Source organism: Vanessa cardui, chromosome 27 (assembly GCF_905220365.1).
Source record: "Vanessa cardui chromosome 27, ilVanCard2.1, whole genome shotgun sequence".
NCBI classification, from domain to species: domain Eukaryota; kingdom Metazoa; phylum Arthropoda; class Insecta; order Lepidoptera; family Nymphalidae; genus Vanessa; species Vanessa cardui.
In genome coordinates this window covers 1,771,065-1,791,735 of record NC_061149.1, presented here as the reverse complement: position 1 = coordinate 1,791,735, position 20,671 = coordinate 1,771,065, and the positions used below count along the sequence as shown (strand labels likewise).

The 20,671-nt window shown below is 35.7% G+C and overlaps 1 protein-coding gene across 1 annotated transcript; it reads left to right on the top strand.

The window, feature by feature from the left end:
* The first annotated feature begins 107 nt into the window (after positions 1 to 107).
* Positions 108 to 18,706, top strand: LOC124541021 (mothers against decapentaplegic homolog 3). Its single transcript, XM_047118796.1, has 12 exons — positions 108 to 469; positions 4,478 to 4,571; positions 5,691 to 5,796; positions 6,173 to 6,263; positions 7,527 to 7,628; positions 10,777 to 10,856; positions 11,536 to 11,722; positions 12,894 to 12,991; positions 14,133 to 14,240; positions 14,808 to 14,952; positions 16,178 to 16,343; positions 18,063 to 18,706. Exons 1-11 carry the CDS (start codon positions 267 to 269, stop codon positions 16,299 to 16,301), a joined length of 1,338 nt encoding a protein of 445 aa, XP_046974752.1. The 5' UTR covers positions 108 to 266; the 3' UTR covers positions 16,302 to 16,343; positions 18,063 to 18,706.
* Positions 18,707 to 20,671: the final 1,965 nt, after the last annotated feature.

Here is a 20,671-nt window from a genome sequence, read left to right as displayed (position 1 = left end):
ATATTTTCAACATGTAAAGTAGTAAGCTTGAATAAATTATTGTAGCAAAACAAAACGTGCAATGTATTGAGCAAATGTGCGAAAGAGATAACGATATTAATCTGTTGATTGACATAACATATGAACTGTCATTCATTATTCCCAATAATGGCCGATAGTTTATCTAAATACGGAACATAAAGGTGTAGCATTCACATATACATGTAATTTACCATTCAAATGTTTTAATGTTTGTGTAAATGTGTTAAACGGTGAGGTTTCGCGGAATGTTTCCGCTCACACCGCCTGTAGTGAAGCGTTTGTTAGGGTGGAAAAAAGGTCCCGAAGGATCATCCGCGGCCGAGGACAAATGGTCTGAGAAGGCAGTGAAAAGTTTAGTGAAAAAACTGAAAAGGAGCGGTGCCATTGAAGAATTGGAGAAGGCTTTGTCGAACCAAAACAGTCACACCAAGTGTGTTACGATTCCCAGGTTTGTATTTGTTATTACGAAGGACGTTTTTTTTTTTAGATAAATTTAACGTTCAATGATTTCCTTTTTTAATTCTTATTTTATAAATAAATGTTTTCGAGGTAATCAAATCTCAACTACACTTAATAGAGTCAAAATATTGTTTATTTATAATTCTTAATTATTTATCAATAAAAATAATAGCAATCAAATTTGACAAGAAGAAATTGTTTATATTTTTTATAAATTAGAATCATCTATTATTCCTTTTGTTAAAAAAATATAGTATTAGTACAAAAATATATAATACACTTCTAAGGTCAAAGAGGCTCTTTGTTTGCACTATATTTTTTTTAAATAAGCAAGAATATAAACAAATAAGTCACAACATTATACTTATATGGTACTTTCTGAATTAATTTATTGAAAAATATTAAATGAATCTATTTGAAATATTTTATGCAGTTCTTGTGCTTATGGAAATTTTATATATTATTAAACATTTACATTTCATACGATAATATATTTTAATTATTTTTAATACTAAAATATATATTTTTGAATTATTAAGTAATTAAAATATTCAACAACTTTTTGAGATCACTAAATAATTATTAATATATTAATGTACAAGGATATTTAGTTTTATTGATTGTATTGAAATCAAAAAATTACTATATGTAGATACAGACAATTAAAAAAAACAAGTTGTGGCATTGGAACTGTTAGAGAGTTTCATGGTCATAACATTGTATGAAGTATTAAAAAAAAAAGTCTAAGAACAAATCAATTATTCTTTGTCAGGTTTGAACAAGTATTGCTTTGAGTAATTGATATAATTCTGTTATTTTCACAATAAATACAATTACATTATCTTGTTGATAACATGATAAATTTTTAGTTCATATAAATAATAATTGAATAATTTAGAAAGATAAAGAAAAATACAGATGAAATATAAAATGTTTTACTTATATATTTTTTTTTTAAAAAAAAGGAACAATATAAATTTTTTGAGCGACAAAATACGAAAATTGCATGTTAAAAAAAAAAAAACATTACACAATATGAATACTTATACGACGTAAATTCTTATCCTTATAACGTAATAATTTCATTCATTTCGTTCGTAACAAAAACCTGATAATTATATACTTATAAAATATGCGCTAAAAGTAATTCAATAGCGTTGAGGAAAACCCCGCAGCCATGAACCGAACATGCTATAATCCGACCGAATGCTAGAGTGCGGCGGGCGCATTGACCTCGCGATATTTAATGACCATCGTACTTTGGTGACATAACCGCAGACAGGACGCAAAATCCAAAAGGAAGGTCAAACTCCCGTCAAAACAATTGAAGCTTTTTGTTAATATGGCCGACAATTTTTGGCCCACGATTTTTTGATTACAAGGTTGTGTAAAGTGATAAATAAACCTTCGTTTAGTTTTATCGATTGCATAAATTGTTATCCTTCGATGCACTGTGAAAATTCAATGGTGTGCGTTTCGTGATACTATACAAGTATTAATTTAAGCATTAAATCTTTAGTGATTAATACGAGTATTAATAATATTTTCTTATTAGATTCTTGTTAGACGTTTTCTTTGTCTTTCGGGTAGCGCGTTGTTAAGTGTTTAGTGATGTGATGATCGACAATTTTATTACGAAAAATCGTAAGTACCTCGCAATTGATATTCATATATACAAAATACAATAAAGTTATTTTTGCACGTTTTTGTATGTTTGTTTTATAAATATTTCATTGTTAATAAATGGTGGAGTATTTTAAACTGGTTAGTTAATTAAAAAAAATGAAATATTTGTATAATATTATGAAATTAACAGTATACATTTTTTTTTATTTTGAAAAATAACCAATTGTTCAGTCGGCATTGTACGAGTGTAGATAAAGTTATTTAAATTTATATTTCTATTAATAAAAGTTAAATTATTTGTTTAACAAAATAAGTATATTTATGTAGAATTATTCAAATTCAATGATACCCATACTTTGTTCTACAATACAAATTAAGTTTAGTATTTAAAATTAAATGATCGCTAAGTGTACTATACAAGTTAAATATTAAACCAACATGCAATACTGGATTTTTAATTGCTGCCTTTGCTATAATTTTTTTTTTTAAGAATTTGGAGATAATTTGAAAAGAGAAAAAATGTCTCAAGTAATTAGAAAATGTTTCACAATTAATTTTATTACATATAGGTACTATGTAATTATATTACAAATGGTGTTATTGGTGTTGATTTGAAAATGGAATCTATCTTGAATGTTTAATGAATGTAGAAAGTTTAATGTTAATTCAATTAATATTGTAATATACACCTTTATGTGGATTTACTGATTATATGCTGCTGATATTCAAAACCAGTGGTCCGCCCATAGCTAACGAATATAAGAGCACTCTATTTCATTAATCTTATCATTGGAGAGTCCAGTAGTATGCCACAAATGGAAAGTAATCTCGTACAGGACTAATTGCATCATATATTTGTTATATAGACAGTTTCTCTAAATTAAACTAAATTACTATTAAATTAAGATTGATTTAATTACTAGTTGCCACCTGTAAATTTGCTCATGTTTTAGACATATAGACATAAAAATAGCTCATGTCTTAGTTCAAGCTTGTTTCATTATCAAATTTGGTTCAGCGGTTTTGCTGTAATAGACCAACTGAAAGACTGTTAACTGCTGCTGCTGATTAAATTTTATATTTATAATCTTATTATTGATAAAATATGTTTAATGTTGACTTGTGTAACATGAATGATTTGATGATAATTCTTGGACATATATTTAAAAGCTGACTCCATGTAGATATCTAATTTTCTTGGTGGTAAGGCTTGTGCAAGCCCGACTTTAGATATCCACTTACAACTAAACTTCAGACAGGAGGAGTGTACCTGTGTTAACTTGGCACAAGGGAAATAACATACTAGATTGTAAAGTTAGCAGTTGGGGATGTAAGGAATTTCAATATTTCTTGCTGTGTCTATGTCTGTGCATGATCATGACTGTTACATCAGGTGATTTATTTATAAGTCCGCTTATCTCAAACAAATAAAAAAAAAGAGTATAATCAAATTATTCTGTATTGAAGATTGAAATTATTTGGAGGTTTATAACCTTCTCTCACGTGTGTCGACTGATTAGAAGTGAAGTAACAGCTCTCTAGCGCCCAACTGTTGGAACTCTCTTTAAGGAATAGTTAGTTACTTTTAAGGCATAGATTAGTAGATTATATAATCACACTGCTCCAATGTGGCTTAGTGAAAGAATTTAATTGAGATTAGATACATGCAGGTTTCCAGACGATGATTTCTTTCAATGACGAGCATGTGTCTCATGAGCCAAATTTTGGGCACTGTGCACCAGTGTGTACTTTTGCCATTTCGTTCAAAGAAAAAAAAGTACAAGCCTGTAAATTTCCCACTGCTGGGCTAAGGCCTCCTCTCCCATTAAGGAAAGGGTTTAGAACATATTCCACCACGCTGTTCCAATGCGGGTTGGTGGAATGCACATGTGGCAGAATTTCGATGAAATTAGACACATGCAGGTTTCCTCACGATGTTTTCCTTCACCGTCGAGCACCACCGCGTGAATTATAAACACAATTAAGCACATATGTATAGTGGTTGCAATTTGTTAAATGTGTATAATATTTTTGTTTTATATGAGCTGAGATGGCCCAGTGGTTAGATCACTTGCACCTTAACCGATGATTGCGGGTTCAAACCCAGGCAAGCACCACTATATATATGTGCTTAATTTGTGTTATAATTCATCTCGAGCTCGGCGGTGAAGGAAATCATCGTGAAGAAACCTACATGTGACTAATTTCATCAAAATCTTCCACATGTGCATTCCACTAAACCGCATTGGAACAGCGTGGTGGAATATGTTCCAAACCCTCTCCTTAATGGAAGAGGAGGCCTTTATCCCTGCAGTGGGAAATTTACAGGCTGTTACTTTACTTTTCTTTACTTTACTTTATATGTTTACAGAGTGAAACCAAACGACAACGTCATCAATGGGCAGTACAGAAAGGGTTTGCCGCATGTTGTCTACTGCAGGCTGTGGCGCTGGCCGCAGCTTCAAGTAAGACCTAGAAATACCTACATCTTTTATTCTCTAAATTTCCCCTTCTTTCATAGTTTAGTTCTTTCTCATTGTTATGATATTAGATGTTATAATTAACTTTTTCTGCTTTTATTATGTTTTAAGTTATAAGTGAAAACTTTGATGGTATATGTTCTAATTTTTATGTTATACCTTTAAGAATGACTTATAATGTTTGTTTTTCTAATAAAATAGTTAAATAAAAATAAACTAAATGTACTTGCTTCTCGCAGCTTCGCATACAAGGGGGCAGGTTTGGTTTCTGTCCCCTGACGACATGTATGCATTTTTATGATGATCGGTTGTGTAGTTAAGATGTAATAATAATAATAATAGTTAGGCTCGGATTCCATCATAAGACATTAATTAATGTAAATTACAGCATTGTAAATGTGTTTATATGAAAAAAGCAACTATGCGAGTTTCCTGCCGTTTCTTCTCGCTAGAAGCTGCTTTCCGAAACGGTGGTAGTATTTAATTATTGACTATTCAAAAACGCTTCATTGTGAAGTTTACTTGAATAAAATTGATTTGAATAAATATAGTAATATATACTAATAACTTAACCACCAGACCAGACCAGACCTCTGGAATGGCTGGAGCGATTTTGAGAAGACTTTCACTGATATGTAGTTGATGTAATTTGGAGTTATCTTAGGCTACATCAATAACTTTTTTTTAAATATTAGCATAGATTATTCAAGCACTTGGTGGTAGGGCTTAGTGCAAGCCCGTCAGGTGGGTACCACCCAATCATTAGTTATTCTACCGCCAAATAATAGTACTCAGTATTGTTGTGTTCCGGTTTGAAGGCTGATAGAGCCAGTGTAACTACAGGCACAAGGGACATAACATCTTAGTTCCCAAGGTTGGTGGCGCATTGACGATGTAAGGAATATTTAATATTTTTTACAGCGTCATTGCCTATAGGTGATGGTGACCACTTACCATCAGGTGGCCCATAAGCTCGTCCGCCAACTTATACCAAAATAATGCAACCACTATTATCGAGTTAATTAAATATGAAACGTTCTGCTATTATAATGATCACTTATAATTAGGTATCTTAATCTGAAAGTATCTGATGTCTCCTTACAGAGTCAGCATGAACTAAAGCCCGTCGACCACTGCGAGTACGCGTACCAGTTGAAAAAGGACGAAGTGTGCGTCAACCCTTATCATTATAATAAAATCGACTCTCCCGGTAAGTTATGTAAGCCTGGTACTTTTATGAAGCATCGTGAAATATTGGCATGAACCGTGATGGCCCAGTGGTTAGAACGCGTGCATCTTAATCGATGATAGCGGGTTCGAATCCAAGCAAGCACCACTGAATATTCATGTGCTTAATTTTTGTTTATAATTCATCTCGTGCTCGGTGGTGAAGAAAACATCGTGAGGAAACCTGCTTGTGTCTAATTTCGTCGAAATTCTGCCACATGTGTATTCCACTAACCCGCATTGGAGCGTGGTAGAATATGTTCCAAGCCTTCTCCTCAAAGTGAGAGCCTTAGCCCAGCGTGGGAAATTTACAGGCTGTTTGTGCAATATTATCGTTTTTTTTCCGTATTCGTGGCCAGCGCTCCCTCCGATTCTCGTGCCGAGGTGCAACGAGGGCGAAGTCCGAGCGCCTCCGCCGTACGACTACCAGCAACATCACGATCACGATAGGTAAATATAGTAAAAAAGTAAAGTAGTTCCTTGTATCATTGAAAAAAATGTACGTAATTCCAATTTGGGGTTTTGGATAGATGTAGATTGTATCCAATGTTTTGCTGATTTCCTTATGAACCATAGCTGAGGATTCCGAGAGAATTTACGAGGAGTTACAACTTTAAGCTCAAATTGTGATTCATGAGTTTTATTTTAGCTGTAATCTTGGTTTTTGATATATAAAAGCATATTGGCAAATGGTCAACCTGATGATATGTGACCACATATCATCAGGTTGACCAATAATATAAAATCCATTTTATATTATTAAGTAGAGGTTAAGGAACCAAGTAAAAGTTGTGTTTTTTATTTCTAGTACATATTTGCCGAAAAATTTCATATTTAAATAACGCGCGAAAACGCTACTTGGACAATATGGCGCTGCAACGGGGTCGGTGACGTCACTTTCCTGTATTTTAATCTGTGGTACATATAGTAGAAAAGCAAATTTACAAGAAAGTGACTTCATCATAAGCCCGGCCAATCAGGAGTGTTTTGTGTCACGTGACAAACGTTTGAAAAAAATGCACTTTTATTTATGGGTTTTTGAATAAATTAAGTATTATTTTCAAGTTTCGTTAGTAAATAACCATTTTTAAACTCATAATATACACTGATTACAATAATACACAATTTATTGTTCGCGTCAAATAGCCTATTGATTAAAGGTAGATATCGGCACTATGGATGTACCATATCAGTATTAGTATGGTACATTACGAGTGGGTGGTACCCACATCAGTAGTTGAAATAAAACTAGTTATGACGGATTTGAATCGCGTATATTAATTATTTTTTAACATCCCGACGTTTCGTGCACTTTGTAGCGTTTGTGGTCACGCGTCTACCCGTGATAACTAGTTTTATTTCAATGTGTAATCGTCGAGAGAGTCGATATGGCCCTTTGGTTAGAACGCGTGCATCTTAACCGATGATTGCGGGTTCAAACCCAGGCAAGCACCACTGATTTATGTGCTGCTTAATTTGTCTTTATAATTAATCTCGTGCTCAGCGGTGAAGGAAAACATCGTGAGGAAACCTGCATGTGACAAATTTCATAGAGATTCTGCCACATGTGTATTCCACCAACCCGCATTGGAACAGCGTGGTGGAATATGTTCCATACCTTCTCCTCAAAAAAGGAGAGGAGGCCTTAAGCCCAGCGGTGGGAATTTACAGGCTGTTGTTGTATTGTTGTGTTAAGGCGTGTGCGTGTTGCAGCGTGATGCAGAGCGCGGTGGGCGTGTCGGCGGGGGGGCACAGCGCGCTGTACCTCGAGGCCACGCTGGGCCAGCAGGTGCCCGGCAACACCACCGTGCAGCTGTGAGTATGCCCCTCGCAGGCCCCCCCCCCTACCCCATTGGTGATACGTAGCTATTTTTAGCATTTCTTAACCCCCCCTCCCCATTGGTGATACGTAGCTATTTTTAGCATTTCTTAACCCCCCCTCCCCCATTGGTGATACGTAGCTATTTTTAGCATTTCTTAACCCCCCCTCCCCCATTGGTGATACGTAGCTATTTTTAGCATTTCTTAACCCCCCCTCCCCCATTGGTGATACGTAGCTATTTTTAGCATTTCTTAACCCCCCCTCCCCCATTGGTGATACGTAGCTATTTTTAGCATTTCTTAACCCCCCCTCCCCCATTGGTGATACGTAGCTATTTTTAGCATTTCTTAACCCCCCCTCCCCCATTGGTGATACGTAGCTATTTTTAGCATTTCTTAACCCCCCCTCCCCCATTGGTGATACGCAGCTATTTTTAGCATTTCTTAACCCCCCGTCCCCCATTGGTGATACGTAGCTATTTTTAGCATTTCTTAACCCCCCCTCCCCCATTGGTGATACGCAGCTATTTTTAGCATTTCTTAACCCCCCCTCCCCCATTGGTGATACGCAGCTATTTTTAGCATTTCTTAACCCCCCCTCCCCCATTGGTGATACGCAGAGAGGTTTAAGAACACCCCCCCCCCTTTTCAACATCACGTGTATTTTTAGTACCTACAACGAATCTTATTTTCTGAATATTATCTTAATTTAAATATAGGTATAAACTGTAATCTTATTTTACTCTGAAATTAGGGACCGTAATAAAAATGTCTACACCAGGTTGCAAGTTCTTTTTTTATTGCCATATAATGGCATTGTTAAACATTGCGTTGTTAAACAATAATAATAAACGGAGAGTGTAATCATAGGAAAAACGTGCCGCTTAATATTTGTTTAAAAATCGCGCATTAGACGAATAAATAAATACACGAGATATCTTACTACAGGCCCCCCCCCTTGTGTTATTTTCGTGATTTTTATCAAACCCCTCCCCCCCCTTTCAAGCCTCACGTGATTAATGGACAACCCCTAGGCGACTGGCGTCATCTGTTACGTAACAATCTAATTACTAGCCTCCCCTAACCCCTAAAGGTAATGCGATAGGGAGTACTTTCAGTGATGAAAAATAAATTGTGATATAAGTATAGTACGACACGACCGAGATGTAGCGTCGGCAAAATTCGAGTATGCCCGCCGCGCCCCTCGCAGCCAAGCCGACTGACGTCATCTGTTACGTAACAATCTAATTACTAGCCCCCCCTAACCCCTAAAGGTAATGCGATAGGGAGTACTTTCAGTTATGAAAGATAAATTATGGAATTTGATAAAATTTAAAATATGTTTAGATATATATATAGCAGGACTCAAATTAGATGTAGCATCGGAAAATGCAATGGAATGAAAATAAAACCGATTACTGCCGATTTACACAACCAATAGAAATAGCTCCCTATCGCGCCATTCGACGCTATTCGTCGCTATAGATTCACGCGTCAGAGAAAGCAAGTGCATGTAAATCGACGCGTCAAATTGACAAATATATTAGGTCATGTGATATTACAAGTTATTACGTTTGTGCAAAGATCATATTCGCGTGAGAAATAAATATTGATAATTTGGGATAGCGTACTCAATTCGGATGTGATCGGTTTTACGAATTTTGCCGATGCGACATCTAAGTTGTGTCTTACTATACTTAAATAGTTTAAATTTGTAGTCATAAAAACACAGTTGTTTGATTATGTTTGAATGCTAGCAGCCTCTGTCTCTGGGCGAAGAGAACCCAGCCCTCCTGTCACCAGTGGAGGCAATAAGGCGAGGTGTTATACTTTTGATGAAGCTTTTTGCTGCTACTTCAAAAGCCAAGTGTTTTGACGTCAAATGGGACAAAAAAGCAATTTGACTTTCCATCAGCCCATTTCCGTCCACTGTTGGACATAGGACTCTACAATTGCACGCCACTGAGATCTTTCTCAACTCGCATCCAATTTGATTTAAGACTTTAATATTTAGATATGTTTTGCATCAACCTTACACCACCGTCTCTTAATATTAATAAAAAATAAATAAATTTGAGACCAGTGGTTAGAACGCGTGCATCTTAACCGATGATTGCGAGTTCCAACCCAGGCAAGCACCGCTGTTTCATGTGCTTAATTTGTCTTTATAATTCATCTCGTGCTCAGCGGTGAAGGAAAACATCGTGAGGAAACCTGCATGTGACAAATTTCATAGAAATTCTGGCACATGTGTATTCCACCAACCCGCATTGGAACAGCGTGGAGGAATATGTTCCAAAACCTTCTCCTCAAAGGGAGAAGAGGCCTTTAGCCCAGCAGTGGGAATTTACAGGCTGTTGTTGTTGTTGAAATATGAGACAACATCACATACATTACTCTGATCCTAATGTAAGTAGCTAAAGCACTTGTGTTATGGAATATCAGAAGTAACGACGGTACAAACACCCAGACCCGAGACAACATAGAAAACTAAATGATAATCTACATCGACTCGGCCGGGAATCGAACCCGGGACCTCGGAGTGGCGTACCCATGAACCGGTGTACACACCACTCGACCACGGAGGTCGTTTAAATTAATATTGTTAACTAATATTGTTTCTATAGTCTGTTCGCGAGTTGTCATTGTTTACCGACCTGACTCCGCCCCCTTTGACCAATCAAATCTTTTTTAACAGCAGGGTGAAGGTGTATGCATATTTGTGTTAAAATTCCAACAAATTATATTTGTTTTAAAGACTAAGTATAATTAATTTAAAGACATATTAAAATAAAAAATCGAGTCGGGGTGTTTAATCAACAAAATTCTTAACACTATATACAATCGTTTGCGAATCTTGCCATCGCGATGTAGTAATTTACATATTTTGACATAACGTCATCTAGTAGCTATAGGTTACATTAATTATTACGTGTACAGCTTGAATAAATTAAATATAAATATATAAATTATAAAAATATCAGTTAATAATTAATTAAATGTGAACTTGACTTTGTAATTTGAAAAGATTTGATTGGTCAAAGGGGGCGGAGTCAGGCCGGTGAACAATGACAACTCACTGCATTCTTAACGCGAACAGACTATAGAAACAAATATAAAAATGTTATATAACGTGTTTCAGGAGTTCGTCGTCAGTGGAGACGCCGCCGCCGGGCTACATGAGTGAGGACGGCGACCCAATGGATCACAACGACAACATGAGTGAGTTTGTTGACAATTTGGTTGGTTCATACTTTTATTGCTTACTTATAATATGTATTATATAACAAAGGACCCCGGTCGCGTCCGTCTGTCTGACTGCAAAACTAATGACTATCACTAGTAGATAAGACAGATGCATAAGGAAGGTTTTGGTATATAATTTATTAAGAAATAAAACAATAAAAACGATTGATTTTCTGATTGAAACAGAAAAAACAATTGTTAAATATGTTCGGGAATAAGTAACAAAATATATAAATATAAGATAAAAATAAAAAAATACTTATATAGTATATTTATATTAAGTTAACAATCATAGCGAGTAAGACATTCACATATGTAGCATTTTGTTTTTTTTTTAGTCTTTAGTCTTCTGCTGACTGTACTGATTTGGATTTTTCACATGTCGAATGTCATGTGTATCTGCTAGGTGATGTCAGTTCATTTTGGTTTTAAAGTTTTAGGAACGACCATAAATTAGAATCTTAATCTTTGCGGACTTTAAAGGCTACGTTAATGAGGTTCAGTCAAGTTATTTGTTCCATTAATAACTTCATCAGATACATGGACTACATATGAAGCGTACTAGTCAGTAGCAGGAGCTATAATAACAATGTAGCTACTATTATTATATTAGTCAGTAGGTATAATAACAAGTGGCGTCGTCCGTCGTCCGCAGACCTGACGCGTCTGACGCCGTCTCCGGGCGCCCTGGCCAGCGAGGCGGCTCCGGTGCTGTACCACGAGCCCGCCTTCTGGTGCAGCATCAGCTACTACGAGCTCAACACGCGCGTCGGCGAGACCTTCCACGCCTCGCAGCCCTCGATCACCGTCGACGGCTTCACGGACCCCAGCAACAGCGAGAGGTCGGTAATCAGTCATCCTGCCTCCAGCTAGCTTGCCATCTGTTACTACATAAAAAAAAACCGATAGCCTCCCATAACCCTTAAAGGTAATGTAATGAGGTCTGTGTGTCGCTGACGTCAGTGGGCGGTGGTGGTCACTCCATCCAGCTAGCTTGCCATCTGTTGTTACATAAAAAAAACTATAGCCTCCCATAACCCCTAAAGGTAATGTAATAGGGGGGGGGGGGTACTTTCAGTAATGAAAGATAAATTATGGAATTTGATGAAATTTAAAATATGTTTAGATATATACTTAAATAGTTTAAATTTGGAGTCATAAAAACATATTATTGTTTGATTATATTTGAATTGTGAGTAGTTTTTAATCTGTATTTCATGTGACATACGATACGAGTCACCATGAGGTAAGGTCATATAGCCAAAAACTGACATTTTAACATAATCCGGCACTTTGATAAACAACCTTTCTGGAGCTTATTATTTACATATGTAGTATAAAACAAGATCGCTTACAATTATGGGAAGGATTTTGATGCGGTTTTTTTTAATAGATAGAGTGATTCGAGAGGAAGGTTTTTGTATATTATAAATGGACAATATAGTAAAGAATCAAAAAAAAGCTATAGTAAATTTAGCCTCAGTATTGCACCCGTGCGAAGCTGGGCGAGTAGTCTATATATATTTTAATTTTTTATCAAATTACATCATTTGTTTTTCACTATCGAAAGTATCCTAATGCCTTTCGAATTAGATTCGATTGCGATGAAGGGATAAGTTAATTTATTATTACAGTTATTAATTTCGGGATATTTACCATGTTTTTTAGGTTCTCGTGAATAAGACATTCGTGGATAATGTCTAAATATCGAGCTCTACTTCAGGAATAAATATAGAAAACATTGTAAATATCCCGTAATTAATAAATGTAATAAAAAAAAAATCGAAAAGTAGGCTTTTTTACAAGCACTTTTGAATCGTCATTTAACAATTAAGTGAAGCTACCACCGGTTCGGAAAGTAGATTCTACCGAGAATAACCTGCAAGAAACCCAGTAGTTACTCTTTTTTAACATTCAACAGTAAAAATCACAACGTTCATTTAAAATCTTATATAAGTTTTATGAATATTTTATAGTTTAAGAATTGATGGTAAATATGTTTTTAATTTTCAGATTCTGCCTCGGCCTGCTATCGAACGTGAACCGTAACGAAGTTGTGGAACAAACGCGCAGACATATCGGCAAGGGCGTGCGACTGTATTACATTGGAGGTAATCGTTAATACTCATTCATTAATTAAATTTCGAGCTGAGATGGCCCAGTGGTTAGAACGCGTGCATCTTAACCGATGATTTCGAGTTCAAACCCAGGCAAGCACCACTATATATATGTGCTTAATTGTGTTTATAATTCATCTCATGCTCGGCGGTGAAGGAAAACATCGTGAGGAAACCTGCATGTGTCTAATTTCATCGAAATTCTGCCACATGTGTGTTCCACCAACCCGCATTGGAACAGCGTGGTGGAATACGTTCCAAACCCTCTCCTTGATGGAAGAGGAGGCCTTATCTCAGCAGTGGGAAATTTGCAGGCTGTTACTTTACATTAATTAAAAACATATAAAACCTCTTTCTTCATTACCTTTGTGCGTGCTGATCTGGATCCGAATAATTCACTGATAAAATGAAATCAAAATATGCTTTATTAATGTACTTACAAGCACTTTTGAAACGTCATTTAATAACTTTAAGTGAAGCTATTAACGGTTCGAATTGTAGATTCCACCCAGAAGAACCGGCAAGGAACTCAGTAGTTAACATTTACAAGAAACAAAGTCATGTTAGTTAAATACGATTATATATGTATGTGATATATATTGCCTGGAAATCACCAACTTTTTACTTGGTGGTAGGGCTTTGTGCTAGCCCGTCTGTGTAGGTACCACCCACTCATCAGCTATTCTACCGCCAATTAACAGTACTCGGTATTGTTGTGTTCCGGTTTGAAGGGTGAGTGAGCCAGTGTAACTACAGGCACAAGGGACATAACATCTTAGTTCCCAAGGTTGGTGGCGCATTGACGATGTAAGAAATAGTTAATATTTCTTACAGCGTCATAGTCTATGGGTGATGGTGACCACTTACCATCAGGTGGCCCATATGCTCGTCCGCCAACCTATAACATAAAAAAAAAACAAGTATTAATACCATGCTTTTTGTGTCTATAATCTTGTGTTGATTGTGTATGCCTTCTCTACCAATGTATTTTTTTACAAATAATTTGAATTTATGAAACGGCAAAGTTAAAAATGTCCATGGAATTTTATAATACAAACGGATATGTGCCCTTGCCCCAAGAAGAATTGTTTATTTCAAGATGATAAAATGTTAATATGAATATACATAATTACAGGGGAAGTATTCGCGGAGTGCCTGAGCGACTCGTCGATATTCGTGCAGAGTCCGAACTGCAACCAGAGATACGGCTGGCATCCCGCCACTGTCTGTAAAATACCTCCAGGTTAGTTTTATTATGGTCATTATTTAATATTGACGACCTCCGTGGTCGAGTGGTGTGTACACCGGTTTTCATGGGTACGCCACTCCGAGGTCCCGGGTTCGATTCCCGATTCCCGACATCCCGTCAATGTAGATTACCATTAGTTTTCTATGTTGTCTTGGGTCTGGGTGTTTGTGGTACCGTCATTACTTCTGATTTTCCATAATACAAGTGTTTTAGATACTTACATTGGGATCAGAGTAATGTATGTGATGTTGTCTCATATTTATTATTATTATATTAATATGTTTGGACGATCTCCGTGGTCGAGTGGTGTGTACACCGGTTTTCATGGGTACGCCGCTCTGAGGTCCCGGATTCGATTCCTGGCCGAGTCAATGTAGAAAAAGTTCATTAGTTTTCAATGTTGTTTTGGGTTTGGATGTTTGTGGTACCGTCACTACTTCTGATTTTCCATAACACAAGTGTTTTAGATTCTTACAGTGGGATCAGAGTAATGTATGTGATGTCTAGATTTATTGTGCTAGATTTAGATTGATTTTGATGGCTATTTAATTTGATGAATAGGTTGCAACCTGAAAATCTTCAACAATCAAGAGTTCGCAGCCCTCCTCTCTCAGTCCGTGTCGCAGGGCTTCGAGGCGGTGTTCCAGCTGACCCGCATGTGCACCATACGAATGAGCTTCGTCAAGGGCTGGGGGGCGGAGTACAGGTATGTGTGCACCTGGATTTAATTTTATGGAATAGGTTCACGAACGAGCTTATGGGCCAACCTGATGGTCACCATCACCCATAGACAATGACGCTGTTAGAAATATTAACTATTCCTTACATCGTCAATGCGCCACCAACCTTGGGAACTAAGATGTTATGTCCCTTGTGCCTGTAGTTACACTGCCTCACTCTTCCTTCAAATCGGAATACACTAATACTGCGAACTGTTGTTTAGCGGTTGAATATCTGATGAGTGGGTGGTACCTACCCAAGCTTGCACAAAGCCCTACCACCTAGTGAATGGACGTCCTTAGGGGAGAGAATGGCTTTTGGGTTGCATTGGTATAAACTCCATATGGTTAAAAAACATGCAGTTATAATTTAATTTATATGCTTCTGAATTGAGATGGCCCAGTGGTTGGAACACGTGCATCTTAATCGATGGTCGCGGGAACTCAGGCAAGCACCACTGAATATAATGTGCTTAATTTGTGTCTTTAATTTATCTTGTTCTCGTCGATGATGGATAACATCTTGAGGATATTTGCATGTGTCTAATTTCAACGAAATTCTATTACATGTGTATCCACCAACACGTATTGGAACAGCATGGTGAAATATTTTCCATGAGAAATTTACAGGCTATTACTGTACTGCTTCTTAATATAAGAATTTCTTTCCGATTCCCATTGAGAACATTATTAATTCTAAAGATTATGGTTAAGAGAAATAAATATAAGTAATATATTGTTGGAATAAACAAGCAAGATCAGCGTCAAGTCATACAACTACCCTATTTAAAAAAAAAAAACAGGCGGGTGATTCGTAGTTGACACATTGAGAATTGGCAATTATAATTATTACGGTGTAATGTGATTATTGATGGTTATTTGTGTTGTAGACTAAATGTTTTTCTTTTGTGGTAGATTGATTGTTATTATAAATTAAAGATAATTGTTTTAGAGGTTAACCTACTTCCTACTTCTGGTTCTAAAAATATAAGCAGGATACATTAATTGAAATAATTGTATTTAATTAACATGACGTTGTATTTTTTAAATGTTAAAAAAGAGCAACTACTGAGTTTCTTGCCGGTTCTTCTCGGTGGAATCTACTTTCCGAACCGGTGGTAGCTTCACTTAATTGTTAAATGACGATTCAAAAGTGCTTATAAAAGCCTACTTGAATAAAGTTTATTTTGATTTTTGATATATAACTTTCAGACGGCAAACGGTGACGTCAACACCGTGTTGGATAGAACTGCATCTCAACGGACCGCTCCAGTGGCTCGACCGGGTCCTAACGCAGATGGGCTCCCCGCCGCTGCCCTGCTCCTCCATGTCCTGAGTCCTGAGCGCTCGCACCACCGCACCACCACACCACCGCTGGGTGAGCGACACTAACCCTCGGTGCTCATGCGGACGGGCCCTGATCCACCATGCCCTGAGCCCTCGCGCTGGATGGTTCCAGTGACCAGGAACCTAGCCATCTGTAGTCGAACAGTCTGGCCAGTTGTTTTTCTATTTACATATATAGGTATAGTATGACACAAATTAGATGTATGCTACATCTAATTTGTGTCCCATTTGCCGTCAAAACACTTGGCTTTTGGAGTAGCAAAAAGCTTCATCAAAATTATAACACCTCGCCTTATTGCCTCCACTGGTGACAGGAGGGCTGGTTCTCTTCGCCCAGAGACAGAGGCTGCTAGCATTCAAACATAATCAAACAAAAATTTGTTTTTATGACTACAAATTTAAACTATTTAAGTATAGACGACACAAATTAGATGTAGCATCGGAAAATGCAATGGAATGAAAATAAAACCGATTACTGCCGATTTACACAACCAATAGAAATAGCTCCCTATCGCGCCATTCGACGCTATTCGTCGCTATAGATTCACGCGTCAGAGAAAGCGAGTGCATGTAAATCGACGCGTCATATCGACGAATATATTAGGTCATGTGATATTACAAGTTATTACATTTGTGCAAAGATCATATTCGCATGAAAAAAAATATTTTGATAATTTGGGATAGCGTACTTAATTCGGATGTGATCGGTTTTACGAATTTTGCCGATGCGACATCTAAGTTGTGTCGTACTATATATCTGTTAAAGATAACCGGTCCACGAACAGTTACAGTCAATCCCAGTTCAACCAAGTATGCTATAGTTATTTATTTTATTTGGTTCTTCAACAATGTATACGCTGATTAAAATAATATTCAATGTTAGAATTTTTTTTTTAATTAAAAAAAGTTATGCTATATATATGTCACGGTAAGATAACAAACATCGTTAGATTATAATCTATCTCGTGAGATTGTAAACTGTCGAAATATTGTGAACGTTTATACAACTTACAATAAAACACATACGATTTTAATAGTTCATAATATTTCGGTTAGGTTAGTTTTTATAACTTGAATGTAATTTACTTCGATAGATTATAATCTACAGATAAATAATGCGTCAAATTATTTACACGGTTTACAATTTTAGATTATAAATATAATATGCACTACCTTACAGAATATGTTGTCCTCATATGTTGGGTTGCCTGTAAGAGATCGTTTTTAGTGATAAGGCCGCCCTTGCCTTCAATTCTCTGTAATGAACCATTTTATATGTACTGTTATTTTATATGATATTGAGTGCAATAAAATTTCTATCTATCTATCTAACGGGTATTTATAATTTTACTGAGACATATGATAAAGGTACTCAATTTCGACAATTTTATACTGCCCATTATGATCTTTTTCATAGACGCAATGGACGTAACATTTAGATAGACAATGTTCTGATATTATATTTCGATGTATTATTATATTGATCTACTGGCGACCCGCCCCGGTTTTGTGCTGTAATGATATGACATCACAGTGGAAACTTCTAAAATTATCACCGTTTCTTTACAGAACTGTCCATGTATTATATATAAAAACCTTCTGGAATCGCTCTATCTATTAAAAAAACCGCATCAAAATCCGTTGCATAGTTTTAAAGATTTAAGCATACATTGAGATATAGGGACAGAGAAAGCGACTTTGTTTTATACTATGTAGTGATACAGTATTTAATCTTACATGTTTGTTCCAGGTCGGCAGTCAGTCAAGATAATCAAATAAGCACACAAAACTATAACAAAAAAAAGTAGATTTCGTAAGCGTAGCTCAACAAATTAAATACCTCGAGTCTTAGACCATTTGATAAAGAATTGTATAACTTGATTTTCACTCGACGACCTTATTTGTATAGCGCTAAAGCGTATTTTTGATTAACTAATTTTTTAAAGCTTTGCAATAATTTGTTACGAAATAGTTGTTTCGAATTGCATGTTATACATAAGTTTCTATGTACAGTCGCTCACAGATAATATAATTAAATCGATCGTATTGTATATGTATGTTCCGATCCGTCTTTCAACAATAAAAAGCCCTAAATTAGGATTTATTTTTGATGTGGAATGTCTAAAAATTGTTAGTACTATATTATTGTAATGAGTACTTAAAAAGTGCAATAAGAATTTAAAAATGTCTACAAGATGTTTAAGTGTTGAAAGATGGGAAGAAACTGCATATGTATAGTACGACACAACTTAGATGTATCATCGGCAAAATTCGTAAAACCGATCGCATCCGAACTAAGTACGCTATCCCAAATTATCAATAATTATTTCTCATGTGAATATGATCTTTACACAAACGTAATAACTTGTAATATCATATGACCTAATATATTCGTCAATTTGACGCGTCGATTTACATGCACTCGCTGTCTCGGGTTGAACTGACGCGAGAATCTATAGCGACGAATAGCGTCGAATGGCGCGATAGGGAGCTATTTCTATTGGTTGTGTAAATCAGCAGTATTCGGTTTTATAGAATTGGCCGATGCTACATCTAAGTTGTATCGTACTATAATCAACCTAGTCACATGATATATTTTAAAACGAGTTATACTTTAAAAGTATCGTTCATCATGAATATAAATATATTTTGGATATACATGATATATAAAAAGTTATATAAAGACTGCTTCGATGGTAAAATGTAAACAAACCGCTTTAAGTTTAATTTTTATGTCTATATGGCGGATCTGGTCAGCCATATTACATTGATGATGACGTCACACTAATATGTCTGATTTTTAACTGCCTCGGTTAAATAGTTTGGGCCGAGATATCTCAGTAACAGCCCATAGTCTGGGCCTTTATATTGGCAGAGTCAACATTTTGAAGTACTTTCTCAAACATAGTAAACACAATAGAGTAAGTATTCTATTGTGTAAAAATGTAGTAGAAAACATTTGTGGAAGTTTCCTATACCTTGTTGTCCGGAATTTTTTTTTGAAAAGGAGTTTCTATTATCATTGTAGAAATGGTTTTGAGAGTTTACGGTGAACTGCAATGTCACTGTCTTGGGTTGTGGTGACCACTACAAAACCCATTTTAATGTCTTGTAAATCTTATAGTTTAAATTTTTTTAAGGTGTTTATAAAAATTATGTACTTGTATAATGATTTTAAAGTAAAAATCTTTTTATTGCTTTAACTGTACAGTTTGACAGCGATAGTCTTCATCATACATTTGAATGAAATGTTTCTGATGAAGAAAGTAATTTCAGTCACGATTACGGATTTGCTCGTACAACAACAGTCTGTAAATATCCCACTTTTGGGATAATGTCTACTCTCCCATTGAGGAAAAGGTTTGGAACATATTCCAACACTGCTCCAATGCGGGTTGGTGTATGCAATTTGCAAGTAATCTATTTATAATTTATCAAAAAGTTAAAATCAACATATTCGTTATTCAAGTAGGCTCTCAAAAGCACTTTTATATTGTTATGTTACATTTTTGAATTAAATATAAATCAACGGTTTGGATAGTAGATTATATCGAGAAGAACCGGCAAGAAACTTAGTAGTTCATGTGAGTCAAATAGTTATGTGGTTCTGCCATCAACTTGATGCATGCATAGTCTATATAATGAGTTAAATTTATGCGATTTGTTTACATTTTGCATATTGATGAATTTGAAACGACTTTTTTGTGAACGCCTGTACATTACATATAATCTATTTTTCAGAAAGGAATTTATCAATGTTTTTTCTTTTATTATATTTGATTCAATGATTTGTTGTTAGTAAATTGTTTGAATAATTTTGCCATTCAGATGCATTTAATGTTAATGAAATTATAATCATTTTAAACTTGGTGTTTTTTTATGCCCTTTATATGTACAGTTATTTTTTTTAGAAGTATAATTTTAAGCAATTCATGTGTGTTTTATTTTATCAATCCCGATACCTAGTTTTATTATCATGTGATCAAAATAATATATTTAAATTGAAATAAGCAAAAAGTATGCTCTCTTCCTAGAATATGAGGAGTAAAGTTGAGTCGTCATTTAACAACTATTATAAGTGATGCTACCACCAGTTCGGAAAGTAGATTCTACCTAGAAGAACCGGCAAGAATCAAAATAGTTTATCTTTTTCAGCATTTAAAATACAGTCATGTTAGTTAATCACGATTATATTTTATTTACTTGGTGGTAGGGCTTTGTGCAAGCCCGTTTGGTAGGTACCACCTACTCCTCAGTTATTCTACCTCCAATGAAGGGTGAGTGAGCCAGTGTAACTACAGGCACAAGGGACATAACATCTTAGTTTCCAAGGTTGGTGGCACATTGACGATGTAAGGA

Coding starts and splice junctions, on each gene's coding strand:
- LOC124541021 (XM_047118796.1), top strand. CDS start 267: ATGTTTCCGCTCACACCGCCTGTAGTGAAGCGTTTGTTAGGGTGGAAA. Junction 5,797..6,172: donor TAATAAAATCGACTCTCCCG/GTAAGTTATGTA, acceptor ATTCGTGGCCAG/CGCTCCCTCCGATTCTCGTG. Junction 10,857..11,535: donor GGATCACAACGACAACATGA/GTGAGTTTGTTG, acceptor CGTCGTCCGCAG/ACCTGACGCGTCTGACGCCG.